Source organism: Heptranchias perlo, chromosome 2 (assembly GCF_035084215.1).
Source record: "Heptranchias perlo isolate sHepPer1 chromosome 2, sHepPer1.hap1, whole genome shotgun sequence".
Taxonomy (NCBI): Eukaryota; Metazoa; Chordata; class Chondrichthyes; order Hexanchiformes; family Hexanchidae; genus Heptranchias; species Heptranchias perlo.
Window position 1 is genome coordinate 65,903,478 of NC_090326.1, and position 21,055 is coordinate 65,924,532.

Below are 21,055 nucleotides of genomic sequence, written 5' to 3' on the forward strand. Positions count from 1 at the left end.
TGTGGACATAATGCCATCCAGTTTCTAGAAGTTAACTAATCCTTTTTCTTAAACCCCAAGACAACTCCTTCTCTGTCTTCATTACTGTATCTCTTTTCTGTGAAACTAGACAACACAGGACTGCATATTCATGGGGCTTTTCACTTTTGATTCTGGTTGTGGCAAGGGGCAACTTTAAAATAAATACGTTACTGTACTTGTATAGAGCCTCTTTTGTAGGGACACAGAGTCCAAGCAGCCTTTAAAAATTATTACCAAATGGTCCTAGACGTGCTACTTTCTAGTCAAGTGCTATGCTGCAATATTGCTCATGAAATATCACATGAAATAAAGTGATTAATGTTATTTTTTCTGTAGAAATCAGATGTTTTCCAGTATTTGTGGGTCAAAAAATTGCATTTTACTCACGAGTAAGACATTGCCTTCAAGGTAACACTTGTTGAGATTTTTTAACCATTGAAAATTTTGTTCTATAATGTAAAGAGTCCAACAAAAGCAAAAAAAAAATCTGGAAAGAAAATTTCAATTCAAATTCTAGTTATTACTGAAAATAGTGAAAATCATAGAGATAAAAGAATAAAGAAAGTCGTCCATATCAAATTATGTAATGAGCACAATTTGATTTGTAATAAATAGAAAGAATAGGTAGGATATTATTCACGGTCAGAGCCCCAAATCCACCTCAATCCAACCTAGGTTTATTATCTTTGTTGCTTTTAGGCAGAATTTACTTAAGAAATTAGCTGAATAGTCGAACTTTGAGTAGAAGTCCTTTTGGAATACTCTTTTAGCAATGATGTGAACCTTACACTGAGCCAGAAGGACTGTGATCCAGATTCTGAAAACCCATTTCTTTCAGTTAATTGGTGTCAGCCTTTTCTGTGAGATCGGTTTGACTGTAACTGTCACAATGCTGCAGCTTGTCTTGGCCCATTTGCAGCTCCCCTCTGTGCTCACGTCAACTTGAAGCTGTCAATCTGCTCATCAGAACGTTCCCTTAGGGAATGGTTCACTGTTTCTACCTGCCATAATGTAGTATTTTCTCAGTAATCAAACCTTCCAAAATGGATTCACTTTACAAAACCAACAAACCGCAAGCCACTTTACTTCACATGACCATCTGAACATTTTTGGGTGGGGTTAAATAAGCTGTGCAAAACATGAAGCTTAAAATCTCTTTGTCAGCTGTTTTCTTGGTTGCAGACAACATAATTACTGGGTGTCTACACAGTGGTATGTAGCATATTGATCTTAATTCCCTGAGATGGAGAATGTACTGGAACAACATAATACAATAATAAAATCTGTCATAGGGCATCATTGCAGTTCTCTTCCTTCACCCCCCCCCCCCCTACTGCCGCACATAACTAATAATTTTGACATTGGTGGCCCTATAAAGCAGCAAGTTGGTATGCTAATGAATTACTTCATGGTGCAATAGGGTGCAGGGTTATGCTTGTGGTTGCTTACCCTGCAAGTTCCCAATCACAGCAGGGCTGTTGAACAGAGACACCCACAAGAGCGCGAGGAAAATCAGGAAGTAATTTACAGCATAGGCCCGAACAGGTCGCCTTCCTGACCTTACAGTAGGAGGACGGCGGCATGACAGTGGAAAAAATAACAACGATCAATAAAATTGTTTCAAAATGAAGACCCTTTAAGAGAAGGCAAGGAAGACCAAGCATGAATAAATGAATGTGTGGAAAAAGTCAGTGTCAGTAATGCTTTGATAGTAGCTCTCATCATTGGTTCTAATCCCCAAATTGTCATCAGCTGCTCCTTGTACAATTGGATTTGGAGATGATTGAAAGAAAGAAGAACTTGCATTTATATAGCACCTTTCACATCTTCAAGACATCCCAAAGAGCTTCACAGCCAAAAAAAAATGACTTTTTGAAGCCACCTATTAGACTACCAAGGGGAAATTTTAACTCCCTGGTGGTCGGCTGGCAGAACACGCGAGCAGACTCTTCAGGAGGTGCAATGGAAGGCCCCATCCATTTTAGTGGCCGGGCTTGATTTAAATGGAGCCGGCGAGCTGCCCATCCCAAATGGGCATCCAGAGGCATCTTGTCAAGTTTGGGTCGGTGCAATACGAGGTGTCCCAGTGGCTGTCAGGCCGACAGCACAGGAAGCCATTGGGTGGACGGGCTATAGGAAGATTTTGGGAATGCGGAAGTGGGGGGGGGGGGAAGAACACCAAGTGGCTGTGGCCCAAACTATTTTGTTAGGGTCCAGAGGAGGACTCCTACGATGGTGTGTGAGAGAGCTGAATTAAAATGCTGATTTCAAACTGAGATTCTCTCAATTGCTGACGTTAATGTTAAGCTGTGTCATACTGTAGCTCCATTGCACCAAATTCCTTTTCTCTGTGTGTGCTGGAGTACCAGAGATGCAACAAGAAGGAAGTCAGCTTGTGTGCTATTGTCCTGCAGCTAAAAGTGCTTAATCATTTTAAATAAAAAATATATTAAATATTATATACCATACCCATTGGGATCAAGATAGAGCATATTTGTGAAATCCTTTTTTCTCATTAAGTGTTACGTTTAAAAGGTGTACTGCTGCTTCCCATGCAGGAGCACTTTATTCTGTAGTTGCACCAACCCATGAGAATGCTGCATTAATAAATCCCTGCCCCAAGCTTCATGGTCCAGTGGAAAAGAGAAACATCACATTAAATGGAGGTGGGAGAAAAAAATTAAATTACAGCAAAATGTATTTGTATCATGGAATGTGGTGCAAAGACATTTTTTCCCGTGTGGCAAATGTAACTAAAATTTACTCAATAACCCATCCGCTCACTATTAAAAGAAATATATTCAGAAAAAGATGAATAGGAGGACAAGTAAACAAGAGAATTTAAAAATATTAATATATTCTTTATAACAGCTGAACCTTTCTTATTGTAAAAACTACAACTGACAGGAGAAAAGTGTTTTCTAAATATATATATATATATATGTTATATAATTAATTGATCTATATTTTCCATCTGCATTTGTTGTACATAAAACACATGTTAACATAGAGCCACTTAGTGTCCTTTAAATATTATAGGAGAATACAGCAAGCATAAATAAAAATGAAACCACAAATTCTTCAATTACCAGGCGTTTAAAGTTATGTTCGTTGGCAGAAAAAAAATGAAGCTGACCATTGGGAAATGCCCATTAAAAAGAAAATGTGTACCTTCCATATAAATATGAAACTCTAATGAGCTCATGTCTGAAACAGAAAATAATGAATGCAAAGTAGATTTGTTCTGTCTAAAACCACAAAAAAAATCAGTAATGTCAATGACCATGCATTAGTGAGGGGGGAAGGAGGTTCAAAGTATCAGCTGGAGGGTGTGAACTATATACTATGAATGACACTGTGACCAGGGGTTGTTATAGTAAACAATTTTACAACACCAAGTTATAGTCCAGCAATTTTATTTTAAATTCACAAGCTTTCGGAGGTTACCTCCTTCCTCAGGTGAACGATGTGGAAGGAGGTAACCTGAGGAAGGAGGTAACCTCCGAAAGCTTGTGAATTTAAAATAAAATTGCTGGACTATAACTTGGTGTTGTAAAATTGTTTACAATTGTCAACCCCAGTCCATCACCGGCATCTCCATATCATTGTTATAGTAACTTAGAGATAGCTCTGAATCACTGAAAATGGTTGCTTTTCTCAACAATAGTAGAGGTATGAGGAAACAAAAAATACAAACATTAGAAATCTGAAATAAAAACAGAAAATGCTTGAATGCACAATATGCTGATCAACATTTGAAAGAGAAAGATATATTAACTTTTTGGATGTGACACTTCATCAGAATAGGTGCATGGTCTGTCTAAAGCTCTTTAATTCTGGGTCAGAAGCTGCAGCTGGGATGACAAGAGGATCCTAGCCAGGAACAGAAATACATTTTATAATATTACCGGCAAATCATAAAATATACATCCCACTCCACTTAAGTTGCTATATATGGTAACCTGGAGATGTGATGATATCATAAATAACAACGGGGAAACTTGACACACGATGACGTGTTTTCATGGGTTTTAGCTAAGAATTGAAAATACCAAGAATGAACAAGATTTTATTTTAATTTAATCAGTTATTTTGAACTCATGAATTTAAATACATTCACCTGCATCGTTATTTTTCAGTCTAAGTGGCTGCGGTGAGAAAACTGGCATAAATCCAGAAAATTCCTGATCGCCATTGACTTGACTGGGGAGAAGCGGAGCTATGATAATCAATTTTGTATGGTGTCGGCGAGGATATTGGTGTGAATAATGGCATAATTCACTTGCGCCATAATTTCCTGGGGCGCTTATGGTGTAAAATGAATCCATCGCTGTGGACGCACGTTTCCAATGGCGCAAGTCTCCAAGAATTTCTGGGCTTATGTTTATATTGAGATTTCTTTTTTCCATTGGTCATTTTTATTATTTTCCATTTTATTTTTGTCAAGGGAGTCTCAGACCTGACACGACTAATGCCTGAGCATGCGCAGGAGACTAGAGGCATATGCATGCACAGAAAAGCAACCGCACCACTCAGCAACCTTATCTGCAACTTTGCTGCTTGGCCTGACACTGGCCTTGGACCACACACTCCACTGCTCCTTCTCTCCAACTTCACAGCAACCTCACTCCTTCCTGCTCTCAGACCCAAGCTTCAATGTGGCATTCCCTTGTTCTCTGCCTTGCCTCAGCCCTGCATGCCCTCTCCCTCCCTCACTTCTACTCCTTGTTATAATTTTCCTAATACATTACTATTGGATCTGATTCTAATAAGTGTATAATAATCAGGGCACTATTCTGTTATGTGTGTAGTTTTATAGCCTGCCCCTATTGTTAACATTATAAATGTTAATTGTTAACCTCCTCAAATCCGGGTAGTGTAAATATCTCACTGGAAAGGTTTAAGCAATCCACAATGGTACTATTATCGTAAATAGGAAATACTACCTTTCTAAATAAATGAGCTTTCATACTTCAATTCTTTATAATTACTCATTTTGCACATATAAAGGTTATGGAAAATTGGGGGAAATCAGTCATACACGTAAATAGTACATATACTGTATATGTAAACACATACTCAAAGGCTAATGGTAATAGTGACCTGAACGGCATGTGTTTATCCTAGGTTTTAGCACAAGGTCCCTTGTCTACTGAAATTTACAATAAACACATACTTTTACTGTGCTTCTTGTTGATTTTTAAACATTTCAGAGTTTCCTGTGGGAAATTTTATTCCATGATCAAACCAGCAACTATGCAGCCTGATTGCTTTCACATATTCTCCTCCAATGTCACATTAGTTTCTCATGAAGAAATCTGCAGAATAGCAATATACCTGCGCCCTGCTGGTGCAGAGCAAAATCAGTCAGCCTTTTTGCTCCATACAGGGATATAACCTTCTGTTACAATCTACTGTGGCAACAACACAAAGGAAATGGATGGATCAGTGGGCAATTTGCCAATCAAAGTAAATCATCTAAAGTAAAATATTTCATTGTTCTGCACTGGACAAATGGAAATCCAGTGCATTGGAAGGTCTCAAACTGCCAGCAGCGTCAATCCTTCCTTTCACAAACTGAAACTAATCCTTTACTAGAGCAATGTCGTGTTTGGGTAGTTTCAAAGACACAAAGGAAATGAGAGACTGGTGATGTATTAGCTGGGTATATTCAGTGTAGATTCCCTGTCGTATCATTTGGTGCAAAACATACATAGGAACTGCTTTTAAAAATCAAATGGTTACAAAGAACTGTGATTACCCATAATATGTTTTTGTTTTGATCTGGCCATTTGGATGGATTCTAATTTAAAGAAACACTGTCTTCTTTTTAAATAAATAGAAGATATATCTTATCATTGCTTAGCAATGGAAATGAGCCAAAAGAGTGCTGCATCATTTTAATTACAATGACCTCACAGGCAAATGATGCAATATTGTATTCCAATACAATTCACATTGTTGCATCATTTATTTGTACATGGTTGAATAAAAATTTGGTATATACTTTTTCATGAATGCAGTGCCCCTTCAAAGAGCAGTGTTCATGATGTTAATCAGGGGTACTAACCTGGAAGAATTACTGAGCCTAAAAACCACAAGGAAGCTAAAGTAACATACATTGATAATGCTGAAACAATATTATGTAAATGACTGTACCTCTATTGATAATAATTCAACTCCTTCAAGCCAGTACCAAGATTATGTCAGCAACACTCATCGACAACCAAAAATCAACAGAAATGGACAGAGCAAAGTGAGCAGGTGCTGAGTGAGTTAGTTTGTGACTCTTCAGTTAAGCTGAGAAAGTGGGAAGAAATTTAGGACTGTGATGCCAGGTTCGAAGAAAGATTTGTGAACACACATATATATATATATATCTGTAATTCTCACTGAAAACTCAAATTAGTTATATTGCCAGTAATAGTCTGAGGCCAGCTCTTTACAACAGTGACTACACTTCAAAAGTACTTCATTGGCTGTAAAGTGCTTTGGGCCATCCTGAGGTCGTGAAAGGCACTATATAAATGCAAGTTCTTACTTTCTTATCTGCTTTACAGCAATATAGAGCAAGCAAAGCAGATTATATTGTCAAGTCTGTATCGCTTTCTGGTCAGGCAAATAGAATTCTCCATATACATGCTTAAATACATGCGTAATGGAACATAGGAGCAGGAGTAGGCCATTCAGCCCCTCGAGCCTGTACCACAGAGCTCCATTCACTAGCACTCAAATGCTGTTTACATTTCTAATGTCAGCAAGCAGTCGATACGACTGTCGACTCTTTCTCAACATCAAAAAGTTTTTAAAGTTGAGTTTCCAGTTACGCTACAAAAAATGTAGAGCTGAAGCAATGTGAGACTAACCCATTCAGGTGACCTCAACCTCTCTGCAAAAATGTGATGTGGTTTCAGTGTGGTGATGTCATCCTTGAGTGATTCTATAATTTTTGCATCAATGAATCGTGGATGAGAGCTATCCAGTGATTAGTTTCCTTTGAATTTCATTCGGCATTTGGTAAAATTCCACACACGAGACTTTTAGAACGTAAAGCTTACAGGACAAACAGCAAATTAGCAAACCTGAATACTAAAGGGCCCATTCTGGGTCTCCCTGCTGTTCACACTATTCATAAACAATTTGGAGGAGAGTGCTTCTTTTAATATTCGAAGATTTGCAGATAATAAAGTTATGCGGCTAAATTATAAGCGTAAGGGAGGTAGACAGTGTTCAAACAGAGATGAATTCATTAACAAATAGCAATAAATTATTTCCTTCCTTTTTCTTGCCACGTTTTTTTTCTTCTCAAGGAATTGACTCCTTGCTAAGGTACAGTTCCACAGGAGATGGCCATCCTCAGGCCTTCGATTCAAGTGGCTATAATTCTTGAATGGGGCTTGACAGTGAGTGTCAACAGGCTATTCAACCACGGGGACATCACAGCTGACATTGATCCTGGCCTCACTCAATGTCCGTACACGCGCTTTTAAAAAGGGGTCACAAGTTATCGATCGGGAGCTGAATCCCTGGATGATGTTCCGCTCCCAGCACTTGAGGTGGGTGCTGAGGGCAATTGCAACAGTATGATCACCAGCCCAGCTGAGATTAGCTTACAGTACAGACTGGGAAATCCAAAGCTCTGGGAACTTTCATGCCTGTATGGTTGGATAAACTGGCTGAGGCATGAATGCAACAGTAAATGGACTTCAAACAACAACAACAACAACACCAACACCAACAACTTGCATTTATATAGCACCTTTAAGGTAGTAAAACTCCCCATAGCACTTCACAGGAGCGTTATCAGACAAAATTTGACACTGAGCCACATAAGGAGATATTAGGATAGGTGACCAAAAGCTTGGTCAAAGAGGTAGGTTTTAAGGAGCATGTTAAAGGAGGAGAGAGAGGTAGAGAGGCGGAAAGGTTTAGGAAGGGAATTCCTAAATTTAAAGTCAATAAATGCACCATGATGCACATTTGAAACAGCAAATTGCATGTGCTTCGAAATAAGTTGCAGTTTACTAGCTTTTACTGTAGTAGTTTTATTTTAATTGGGGCTACGACATACAAAGGGACATTTTGAGATTTATCCTGCCAAGGGTCTAAATAACCATTAGAATGTGCAATAGTAATCTGTATGTAGTAGGCAAAGGGTTACATGAAGCAGTTTTTACTGGTTTTTGATGCTATTTTGAAAATATCATATATTGAAATTAAACTTAGCTACACAAAACCAAACTAGTCATATCCTGTTTATTAGCGGCAAGAAAAATGATATAAGAAACTAATATAAATACCTTTACATCTTTATTCAAAAAATGTATTTCACTTCTCGATAAGCTTTATTTTTCTCTTATTGAAACAATAAAAACAATAATGTAAATAAGGGTATCAAGGGATAGGGAGTAAAGGCAGGTAAATGGAATTAAGGTGCAGATCAGCCATAATCTAATTGAATGGCGGGGCACTGAATGGCCCACTCCTGTTCTTAATGTTTCTATGTAGAGGCAAGTACAACTCCAAAACCAACATACGTTAATAATACACCAACGAGCTACTTCAAATTTGTCAGTTTGTCTTTTTAATACTGTAAGTATTACAAGGAACTGGTAGATTTCCCACAGCGTTGCTTGTGGGCACTCTGAAATCTGGAATGTAATTTCTGATACTGCACTCAGTTGTGGCCTTAATGCAACAGTGTTTCTCAATAGGTTTAATAGAATGCAGCAAATTCACTGAAGCAATATACCATATGATTGATATGAGATAAAATATTACACAGCTTACTGTCACTGAAAGGTACAGGGTTTCTCAGATATAATGGGAGTGACATTCAATGGCAGCCCACCCTGTTTACGCTGGAAAACTGGCCAGCCAGCAGTTGAAAATATTGCCTGGCCATCGGATGCTCAAGCCCAATGCAATTGTCAGGCAGACCTTTAAATGGGTGGCCAGCACTCCAGCCCATAATAGGCAGGAGCTTCATTAAAATATTTAAATAGGGATCCTACACCGGTTGTAGGAGCCTGATGCCATTTTTGTTTATCAATGGGTGGTGCGTGCATCGTACCTGCTCCGCCCATTGGTACCAAGTGTTGAGTGGTCTATCTGGCGGTTCTTAAAGGAACTGCTGGAGCTGCTCAGATAACAGCCCCAAAAGATTCTTTGCAGTGATTTTTGTGGGGCCACAAAAATCTTCAGGCCCACTGTAAGCCATTCATTGCTTTTCTTCCGGATTGCCTCCCTGCCCTTTGGGACCTGATTTCACGGAGGAGCTGCTGGAATCCCCACCTCTGTAGCCCCCCAGCTGTGACCTTCCTGTGTGCGCTCTGAACGCTGGCAGCTCTCAGTGATTTACATTATACTATTTTTTTACTCAACTCCCCATATGGATTTTCAGTATTTGCTTAAAATTCAAGCACTTTATTTGCTTATTCTTCCTTCCTCCCTTCCTCCCCAAAGCCTTGCTCCTTTTTCCATTGATTTGCACAATGAAAAAGGATAGATTTTCTTCCCTTCAGTATTTCCCACCAATGGTCTTTTAGTCCTTGCTGAAGCTTGTTGTTGATGTAGCACTCCACCAAAGAGATATTTTTCCCACTATTGAGACTTCAATAACCAGCACCTTGAGCACTTGGTCATTCGCCAAGGTCCAGGTCTGGCTGACTGACAGACTGACTCACTCTGACTGCAGTGTATGAGTTCGACATCAAACTGCCTCCTCAACACCTTCCTCCAGCCCAAACACAAAGTTCAGTGCCCCTCAGTGACACCAAAAACCTCATTCCAAACAGCACCGTGAGCTCAGAATTTTTACTTAAAGGCTTAAACTGTATAAAACTCAGTTGATATTTGTAAATTTTCTCCCTGGTTGTCAAGCCACACAAGGTGTCACTGTGCACTTTGAATATTATCATTCCTCAGAGTCAGGGTGACAGCTAAGTCTCAGATGGATTCATTGATAGCACTTTTGCCTCTGAAACAGAAGGTTGTAAGTTCAAGCCCCCCTCTAGGAATTTGAGCATATAATGCAGGTATTAGGAGTGAGGGAGTGCTGCTTTGTCAGAGATTCTGTACGTTGGATGTGCTGTTAAATTAAGATCCTGTCAGGTGGATGTAAAAGATCCCATGGTACTATTTAAAGAAGAGCAGGAAGTTCTGGTCAATATTCATTCCTCAGCCATTACCATCAAAACTGCTTATTTGTTCATTTGCTGTTTGTGGAACCTTGATGTATGTGAATTATGCTGCTGTGTTTGCCTATGAACTGATGGTGGCTGCATTTCATTAGTAGTTCATTGGATGTGAAGTGCTTTGGGACATCTAGAGGACATGAAAGGTGCTATATAAATGCAACTACTTTCTTTCTGACAAGTTCCATGATGCACCTATCTCACACACATAGGATTTGTCAACAGAAACTGGAAATCCCCAGCCACCTAATGTCCAGATAAAATTTGCAACTCTGGAATTGAAGCATATTTCAAACCCAATCCCAAGCCCAGACAGAGGACAAGGCCTGTGAACGAGAAACTTCTTTCCGGCATTCAATCATCAAATGGCCAATTTTATGGATAAGTTTACTGACTTTTAGAACTGTATAATTTTTAATTTGTTTGTTGTGTTATAAATGTTATTTTTAGCTGTGTATGCTGAGTTGTGTGAACAAAGCAAATGGCCACTAAAAAATATGAATTAACTGAGCAATTTGATTGGTTTGAAAAATCTTCTTGTGATTTGGTTGAATTATTTTCTGGTGCAGACTGGAAGCTTTTCTACCTGTTTAGTGAATCAAAATGTTTTTTTTTTATTGCTTCACATTTAGTCAGTGGGATATTTGAGCTCATTAGCATGGTTAGCTTAAAGATAGTGTCAATTTAAGCCGATCACAATTTTTTTCTCTTAAGAACGTACCATGGTTTTAAGGTGTGATAGTTTTGATGAGTGATGCTCGGAGGTGTGACACCCTTGAGAGAAGCCTTTTAATTATAAAGATGACAATGAGAGGGTAAGTTTCCGAATGCGCTCTGTCAGTGCAGAGCTTTGCCTGGCGGGAGCACATGTTCGAAATTCATGAGCATGCTCCTCATGATTTTCCATCCATTAATATTGCTGGACTCATGCCCAGATTCCTGGTAGAATGTGATGATGGACTACTGTTTCTGTTTTTTCCAGGTATTGCAGACGTACTTGCCATTCTGTGGAATATCCATTTCTAATGCCAAACTCTTTGCAGCATCCCGCAAGGAATATGATAGAAGCAGGGTATGTACTCTGAGCATGACCAGTGTTATTTAATAGTCCAAAGTTTGAACTAAAATGCAGAAGGGGTCATTTTGACGTTGAGTGATAGTGTAAATCAGGCAATATCGCTTCAGTCACCCATTATACATCTCTCCCAATTTTAATTTCTATTGACGTCAATGGAAATGAAAAGCGGGAAAAATGTATAACATGCGATTGAATCAATGTTGCCCATTTTACACTATCGCTCAAAGTCAAAATTACCCACCGACAGTCTAAAAATAGCTTTTTGCTTCTCAAAATAATCAAGACTAAAATATTTTATTAGCAAAGCTTATTTGCTTGTATATAAATCAAATAAATAAATATTCTTGCTGAATTTGTACTAATTCTATTGGGGTGATAGATGCTTCAAGCTGATTATTATGTAAATAGCACCCAGACCCATAGGTTAACACTGTGATTGGTGTAGTATATTCAAGTCTAATAATCGATTTGTAGAGTTGAAGGGTTTCACCTCAGTACCACTCTATAATTGCTAATGTTTCACAAGGAGGAGAAAAAAGACCAGAATTTTCATCTTTCTTCAAGGATGGAATGAGGCAGGAAGTGAAACGTTATCTTGTTGGTTTAAAAAGAAACAGGCATTGTACTCCTGCACATAAATGTTGTTATTTTTGCACTTTTTTTTTACATTTTAAGCTCATAGTAGACATGAGCTGCAGCGGTTCAAGAAGGCGGCTCACCACCACCTTCTCAAGGGCAATTAGGGATGGGCAATAAATGCCGGCCTTGCCAGCGACGCCCACATCCCGTGAACGAATTTAAAAAAATAAGCAATGCCCCCACCAAAACCTACTAAATTATTGTTGTCAACTCGTAACCTACACTGACACTCCAGTATAGTGTTGAGGGAGTGCTGCATTGTCAGATGTGTCGTTCTTCAGATAAGATGTTAAACCGAGGTCCCATCTGCTTTCTCCAATGGTCAGAGTGAGCATTAAAGATCCCATGATGCTAGTCAAAGAAGAACAGGAAGTTCTCTCAATGTCCTGGTCAATATTCTTCCTTCCATTTACCACCAAAAGCAGATTAACTGGTCATTCGTCTCATTGCTGTTTGTAGGACGTTGCTGGCACAGAATGGCTGTTGCACTTGCTTTATATAACATTCAGTGCACTTGAAAAATAATTCGCTCCATGTAGCACTTTGAGATGTTTAAACAGGATAAAGCGATATATGGGTGAAAATATCTGCATTTATCCTAGTTGTTTAAAATTGCACAAGTCAAACTAAAAGAATAATAGCCTGTTACTCCCCTTTGAAATGGAATGGGAATTCTGGTCATTTTCCTTATCCCAGTCATTCTGTCCCTTAGATGCTGTGCTTTAAGTTAATGTGCATTTGGTTGATTTTCAAATCAAGGCCTTTTTGCTGCTAGCTGGGAGTTTTATGCTGTCCTATTGACCTAATGTTTGTTGCTGGTCGTATTAACTCCATTAACGATGGTTTCAGGCATTGCTAGAGGTTGTCAATTACTTGTTTGAAGAGCAAACTGATCTGGAGAAGGTTGTCAGGAAGATCATGCAGCGAGCTATGACCCTGCTGCAATGTGAACGATGTTCTGTCCTCCTGCTGGAAGATATTGAATCTCCTGTAAGTGTTTTATTGGTTTTCTTTGTATCAGCCCACAGTAACATAACATTTCATGAGAAGAACATGATTGGTGGTCTATAGTTTTTACTGAGATTTCATTTGAGTTCAGCCTTGACTCAGTGGTAGCACTCTCACTTCAGAGTCAGAAGGTTGTGGGTTCAAGTTCCACCCCAGAGACTTGCGCACAAAAATCTAGGCTGATGCTTAACAGTGTAGTAGAGGGAGACGATAAACCGAGGCTCCATCAGCCCTCTCAGGCTGATGTAAAAAATCCTATAGCGCTAATCAAAGAAGAGCAGAGGAGTTCTCCCCCGGTGTCCTGGCAGTATATATCCCTCAATCAACATTAAAACAGATTATCTGGTCATTTATCTCATTGCTGTTTGTGGGACCTTGCAGTGCACAAATTGTTTGCCGTGTTTCCTTACATTGCAATAGTGACTACAGCCAACTAGGTAATTTTTTTAAGGTGACTGGCAAAAGAAGGTGACATGAGGCAAATCTTTTTTACACAGCGAGTGGTTAGGATCTGGAATGCACTGCTCGAGGGGGTGGTGGAGGCAGATTCAATTGTGGCTTTCAAAAGGGAACTGGATAAGTAGTTGAAAGGAAAAAAATTGCGTGGTTATGGGGATAGGGCGTGGGAGTGGAACTAGCTGGATTGCTCGCGCATAACAGAGCCAGCACGGACTCGATGGGCCGAATGGCCTCCTTCCATGCTGTAACCTTTCTATGATTCTATGAGTTCTTTCAACATTTTCTCTCTTTTCACACACTATCTATATCTGGTGCACAGATTGAAATCCAGCTCAGACTGATACAGTGATAGTCTCGGCAGTCTACTGACGTAAAGATCTTACATGGGCAATGAGATAAGACAGTTTCAACTCAGTTCCTAAAAAAATCAGACGACAACTTTTGGAGTACTATAGCACTGAAAGTGGTGTAGCATGATGAGTTCCCACTTCCCTGACTCTGGCACGGTATTAAAATTAATGTTATTTAGCAAGCTATTGTCTTCCCAGTCATTTTCACTTATGATTTTGTGCCATGACACTTTGCAAATGATCACACGAAGACTGTAACCACAATATGATTTTTTTTTGTGTGTGAATGTTTCCCACTTTATTCCATTGCAACTTATTGTGAAACCCAGCTAAAATTCAATTTGGCCATTTCAATAGTTCCTATTACAGAATGCTTTTCCTTTCTCCTCATCTTTATTAGAATCATAGAAGAATCATAGAAGTTACAACATGGAAACAGGCCCTTCGGCCCAACATGTCCATGTCGCCCAGTTTATACCACTAAGCTAGTCCCAATTGCCTGCACTTGGCCCATATCCCTCTATACCCATCTTACCCATGTAACTGTCCAAATGCTTTTTAAAAGACAAAATTGTACCCGCCTCTACTACTGCCTCTGGCAGCTCGTTCCAGACACTCACCACCCTTTGAGTGAAAAAATTGCCCCTCTGGACCCTTTTGTATCTCTCCCCTCTCACCTTAAATCTATGCCCCCTCGTTATAGACTCCCCTACCTTTGGGAAAAGATTTTGACTATCGACCTTATCTATGCCCCTCATTATTTTATAGACTTCGATAAGATCACCCCTTAACATCCTGCTCTCCAGGGAAAAAAGTCCCAGTCTGTCTAACCTCTCCCTGTAAGTCAAACCATCAAGTCCCGGTAGCATCCTAGTAAATCTTTTCTGCACTCTTTCTAGTTTAATAATATCCTTTCTATAATAGGGTGACCAGAACTGTACACAGTACTCCAAGTGTGGCCTCACCAATGCCCTGTACAACTTCAACAAGACATCCCAACTCCTGCATTCAATGTTCTGACCAATGAAACCAAGCATGCTGAATGCCTTCTTCACTACCACCTGTGACTCCACTTTCAAGGAGCTATGAATCTGTACTCCCAGATCTCTTTGTTCTATAACTCTCCCCAACGCCCTACCATTAACGGAGTAGGTCCTGGCCCGATTCGATCTACCAAAATGCATCACCTCACATTTATCTAAATTAAACTCCATCTGCCATTCATCGGCCCACTGGCCCAATTTATCAAGATCCAGTTGCAATCCTAGATAACCTTCTTCACTGTCCACAATGCCACCAATCTTGGTGTCATCTGCAAACTTACTAACCATGCCTCCTAAATTCTCATCCAAATCATCAATATAAATAACAAATAACAGCGGACCCAGCACCGATCCCTGAGGCACACCGCTGGACACAGGCATCCAGTTTGAAAAACAACCCTCTACAACCACCCTCTGTCTTCTGTCGTCAAGCCAATTTTGTATCCAATTGGCTACCTCACCTTGGATCCCATGAGATTTAACCTTATGTAACAACCTACCATGCGGTACCTTGTCAAATGCTTTGCTGAAGTCCATGTAGACCACGTCTACTGCACAGCCCTCATCTATCTTCTTGGTTACCCCTTCAAAAAACTCAATCAAATTCGTGAGACATGATTTTCCTCTCACAAAACCATGCTGACTGTTCCTAATTAGTCCCTGCCTCTCCAAATGCCTGTAGATCCTGTCCCTCAGAATACCCTCTAACAACTTACCCACTACAGATGTCAGGCTCACTGGTCTGTAGTTCCCAGGCTTTTCCCTGCCGCCCTTCTTAAACAAAGGCACAATATTTGCTACCCTCCAATCTTCAGGCACCTCACCTGTAGCGGTGGATGATTCAAATATCTCTGCTAGGGGACCCGCAATTTCCTCCCTAACCTCCCATAACGTCCTGGGATACATTTCATCAGGTCCCGGAGATTTATCTACTGCAGTCCATGTTTTACCACACTATCATATGTACAAATGATTAAAACTCCTTCCCCTTAAATATTCATCTGAACGTTCCAAAATTTGGAAAGCTTCTAGAGACTAGAAAATGTTCACCTGCTACAAGAATCCATACCACATTTTACATCAGACATAACTCCGTTGGGATATTATTTATCTGCTCCATCACGAGTTATTCTCTAATGGTGAGATTAGGCGTTCATGTTAATCCTGCAGATTACAGTTTTCTATATATACATATATGTATATGTGTTTGCTTCTTGTTAAACTAAGACAGATCTCCATTTCAGAGACATACAATTTGAAATTATATTCATTTGGGTTAAAAGTAGAACTGACCATCAATATTGTAATGTCTTTTGGGCCTGTATAACAATAATGTTAATGGTGAATTGCATATTATAGACGAGGGGTCTAAAATTCCATGTGTTTTCAGCCGATCCCATTGTTTCCTTGTGGGTTTCGCCAGTTTCCCCTTTGGAGTTAAGACAAGAGACCGGAAGTTTCAGGGACGAGGTATTTTATACGTATTCTCTATTGATTATGAACAATAAAGGAGCATGATATATCTTGAGAGGATTCTAGTGAGAGACAGATAGGGGCTCCATGATCGAATGAGATGGCGACACTCACTGTCTAGACTTATACATGAAGAATGAGAATCAGGGGACGGTCAGTTGAGATTGGCACAGTCTGGGAATTGGCCCTGGGACTGTTCTTTTAATTTATTCTTGGGATATGAGCAGCGATGGCAAGGCTGCATTTATTGCCCATCCCCAATTGCCGTGAGTAAGTGGTGGAGGGTTCCCCTCTATAGTCCTTCTATTGACCGTATTCCTACAATGGTGCTAGGTAGGATTTCCTAGGACTTTCACCCAGTAATAATAAAGGAACAGTGATATAAAACCAAGTCAGGATAGTGTGTCATTTGGATGGGAAATTAGAGGTGCTGGTGTTCCCATGATCTTACTACTTTTGTCCTTCTCGATGGTAAAGGTTGTGGAGGTGGGAGGTGCTGTCAGAGTAACCTAGGTGAGCTGCTGCAGTGCATCCTGTAGATCATACGTACTGCAACTACAGTGCATTGGTGATGGGCTGTACAGCTTAGTGCCTTCAGGAGAAATTTTTTTTTTTGGTTTGAAAAATACAACGTAACCCTTTTAACATTTCTCTGACAACACTGCTAACATCTCCAGAGAAACCTTCAGTGCTATCTTATTTCCAAATCTACCTTCAAAGCAACTACATCCCACAGGTCAATATTTTCTTTGGCAAACCAGTTGATCTTGTCAAAATCTGAAATGAATTCTTCCACTTACTAATGTTGAAGGGTGCCTGTCTTTATTGAAAGTGTCCGACAAACCTTTTTACTTTTGTTTCATGAAAACTGTGTAAGTGATGGTGCGATTTTTGTCCAAATTGTCATTGCATTGTTTGTATGTGGTGTTATCACGGGGAGAATGCTGTGTGACTGTCCCGCAGTTCTCCCTGTGATAAACACAGGGCCTCCTCCTTTTATGTTCCCCCATAATGTGCTGCTGGCAATAATTAAATCTTTGAATGAAAGCCACAGCATTGAAACTCCTGGACTCAGGCACCGTCAAACACATCTCTAAATTGTCTGAAAAACAACAGTAACACAAGTGAAATATTTTGGGGACATGGGATTTTAATTTAAAGCATTTCAGTTTCTCTTACTTTTGCTTCTGATTACAGCCCTGGGCTATAATTTATTTCATTCATGGTTTACCCCATATTTGTGAGATGCATGCATATATCTTGGGTCTGAGATATTGTGTAAAAATTTGCATAAGTTTATTCCTAAACTATTACCTCATTGTAACATATTTGCCTGTGTTTTCAGTCTTTTATTAATTACTTGAGCCTTTCAAGTTCATTTTTCCCCTCCTCTTCTCCCCCCCCCCCCTCCCCTCCCCACGCCCAGTTCTTCAAACCCAGCTAATGCAAGCAGAGTGTGGATTTGGCACACTCCAGTACAAAGATTCATGCTGTCATACATCAACCCTAGGCCAAGTGCACAGGCAAGGGATCTGATTTGTCTGCCAATGCTGCTTTTGAGTCAACCATTAGGAGAAATACAAGAGTAGCCCAAGTGATTCATTTTCCAAAATTCCCTCTATCCCTGTGCTTTGCCTTTGTGCCTACCAGTGCCTGTTCTTAAAGGAGCATTGGCAGAGGTCTGGGACCAGGCCCCTGAACTCCCGAGACAGGAGTTCAGGCAGACCAAAGGTGAAAAGACATGGATTTTATTTTTTTCAAAAACGATTCCAATAACCTGGAAACAAGCCAGGATGAACCTTCTTCGGTCAAATTCGATCACTCACACTGCTTGCATTTAGCTGCAGGACTCTGACATGGAATGAGAGGTGACATCAAAAAGTGTGATTGACCCTCAAGTTTGTGTGGTTCAGAGTTGTCTGACCTTTGTTCTGTTTGGCAGAGCTGTGCTACAAGCCCAGCTTCAGTATGGTCTTTCACGCTCCAAGCTGAAATGTCAGTGTGGGAGGATTACAGTGTGCTGTTCCTTTGCCGAATAGGTGGTGAAGTTTTCACAGACCTTCGAACTGATGTCTCCACTGTGTTGTGTGGACAATGAAATTAGGTGAGGAACGTAATTGATTTTATACCTTACAGATTGGGTTTTTATTATAGCTCCCTTACACAAGTGTGAAAAAACTTACCATGAATAGAAATGTTCAGTCATTTTACAGGAATTTAAATAAGGATAAGCTATATAAAACAGGTGATACAATCCAATTATGGACTTTAGCACAGATACTGAAAAGAATAGTCTCATCAACACAAATAATATATATTCTTATTTGTAAAAGGCGCATGACAACGGATCACACTGTGCAGTCGGACTGTTTATAAGCATGCAGAATATTGTAAATGTTATTGTCTCATTGCTGAAGAAATTCAAAAATTACTAAATTAATTGGAAAATAACCAGGCATTTTCTGCACTTAGTATCAAACTCTGAGGAGGGGGAGAATTTCCTCTGAGCACTATTTGTAGCAGAATCGTAAACACGTTTAGAAAGAATGGCCCTGAGTTTCCATAACTCCAGCGGGAGATGGGTGGAACCCTCAGGGAAATGGCATTAAACGGCTAAAAATGGACAGAAGTGGTCATGGGGTTCTGCCGATTTGCGGCTGAGGTTATGGCAGGAGGCCAGTACAACCCCACAGAAATTCAGGGCCGACATGTTTATCATTGAGTTACAATAACAAACAGGGTTGTGTGTGGCCCTAGTTCACACCATTGAACAGAACCGAATTAAGCTGCTGTAGTTTGTAGTGACACTGGACATGATCTTCAGATCAAACGTTCAAATTAACTGTGGCAGCAATTTATGCAATTTCAATAAAAAATTATGTTTGAATCTCAAATGTGTCAAAATGACTTGCAATGTCTTCTTATCTTAGATTGTGGACTGCTTGTAACTGTTTTAACAGCTCTTCAAGACAGTGCATAATCAGAACAGCATGGCAGTGTGCTATTCGCAAGCACATTGGTAGGTTACAGGTCCAGTGACAAAACTAGCTTCTAGCTTATGTACTCTTACCTGGTGTGTCGTAAGCTTTCCTGTCAAATAAAGTTAAAAAAAATATCCACATATCCTTCTTGAAATTAATGGACATTTCTTAAATTGAGGATGGATGATGATAAGATTGGCAGCCAGCGACATCAATCAAGTTTCTCAAGTAAGGAAGAAATAAAGGATGCACGAGGCTTTCAACTAAATGAACTAGGTTTTACAAGTTGTTTTTTGATCAGAGCAAAAAAAGTAGGAAATGGTGGAAATACACAACAGGTCGGTCATCGTCTGTGGAGAGAAGAGACTGGTTGACATTTCAGGCAGGCCTTGCTTCCGAATCTTGTTCGGTCCTGTCTCTCCACGGATGCTGACTGACCTCCGTATTTCCAGCACTTTCTATTTTTGTTTCAGATTTTGCAGTTTTTCTGCTTTTTATTAGCATAATTTTAAAGTTTGTCTTAAAGCATGAAAGTTGAAATGGGGAGATTTTCTGCTTCAGTGCCACATTTAAGGACTGCAAAGGATACGTGCTCCTGGTACATGCCAGGAAGACTGAAGTGGAAAATCTCCCTTATCAGTTTTCTTTAAATAATTAACTGTGGTTACAAAGTAAATACATATTTTAAAGACTAAATGTCCTGGGATGAGGGGGTTATCTTATGAGGAAAGGTTGGACAAGTTGGGCCTGTATACATTGGAGTTTAGAAGAATGAGAGGTGATCTTATTGAAACATATAAGATCCTGAGGGGACTTGAAGGGGTAGATGCTGAGAGGATGTTTCCCCTTTGGGAGAGACTAGAACTAAGGGCCACAGTTTAAAAATAAGGGGTCTCCCATTTAAGACGGAAATTAGGAGAATTTTTTTCTACCAGAGGGTCGTGAGTCTGTGGAACTCCCTTCCCCAGAGAGCGGTGGAGGCAGGGTCATTGAATATTTTTAAGGCTGAGTTAGATAGATTCCTGATTAACAAGGGAGTCAAAGGTTATAGTAGGTAGATGGGAAAGGAGGGTTGAGGTCACAATCAGATCAGCCATGATCTTATCAAATGGCAGAGCAGGCTCGAGGGGCCGAATGGCCTACTCCTGCTCTTAATTTGTATGTTCGTATATTCCTTTTCAAAGTTTGAGGGCTCTGAATGAATTTCAAGGTGTGCGCTGCTAAGTTATTTCAGTAAACTGAAGCTTTGTATTTTATATATATCACCAATGGTAGAATTATATTCTGTCAAGTACAGATTTTCTAAGACACTGCAATCTTTATTATCTAATCAGGACGTGCATGCTTCAAAGTTGTAGATGGTTTCAAAACCTGTAAGGATTGCCAGTGAGAGGCTTTTTAATATAGGTGAAATTCTAATTTCAATATTGATTAATCCTTGTCAAAGCCAGCATGAAGAAACGATCCTGCTCTGATTGGTTGATAAACAACAGCATCGCAGAGCTGGTTGCATCAACAGGCCTTCCAGTCAATATCAGTGACGTGTATCAGGATCCTCGCTTTGACACTGAGGTAAGAACATTAAGAAACAAGTTAAACATCCATTTGTGCAAACAGTAAATAATCCCACACTCAGAGACCTAGGGGTCAATTTTCGGATGGCCGAGCGGGTGCGTTTGTGGTGGGGGGGCTCCTAAAATTGGGGATTCCTGGAGCGGATCCAGAGCCCGGCTCCAACCCGCCCACTTCTGGGTTCCCCAATGACGCAAATCGGTGCACGCACAGCCCCCGCATGCGGGACTCCCAC

At 40.0% G+C, this 21,055-nt stretch overlaps 1 protein-coding gene across 1 annotated transcript in view; it reads left to right on the plus strand.

Moving 5' to 3' along the window:
* The window catches only part of pde11al (phosphodiesterase 11a, like), a 211,168-nt gene that overhangs the window by 77,806 nt on the left and 112,307 nt on the right, over positions 1 to 21,055 (plus strand). Inside the window, exons 3-6 of the mRNA XM_067997983.1 lie at positions 11,200 to 11,289; positions 12,784 to 12,924; positions 18,307 to 18,371; positions 20,700 to 20,820. Coding sequence (XP_067854084.1) covers positions 11,200 to 11,289; positions 12,784 to 12,924; positions 18,307 to 18,371; positions 20,700 to 20,820 — 417 coding nt within the window. The remainder of the gene's footprint in view (positions 1 to 11,199; positions 11,290 to 12,783; positions 12,925 to 18,306; positions 18,372 to 20,699; positions 20,821 to 21,055) is intronic.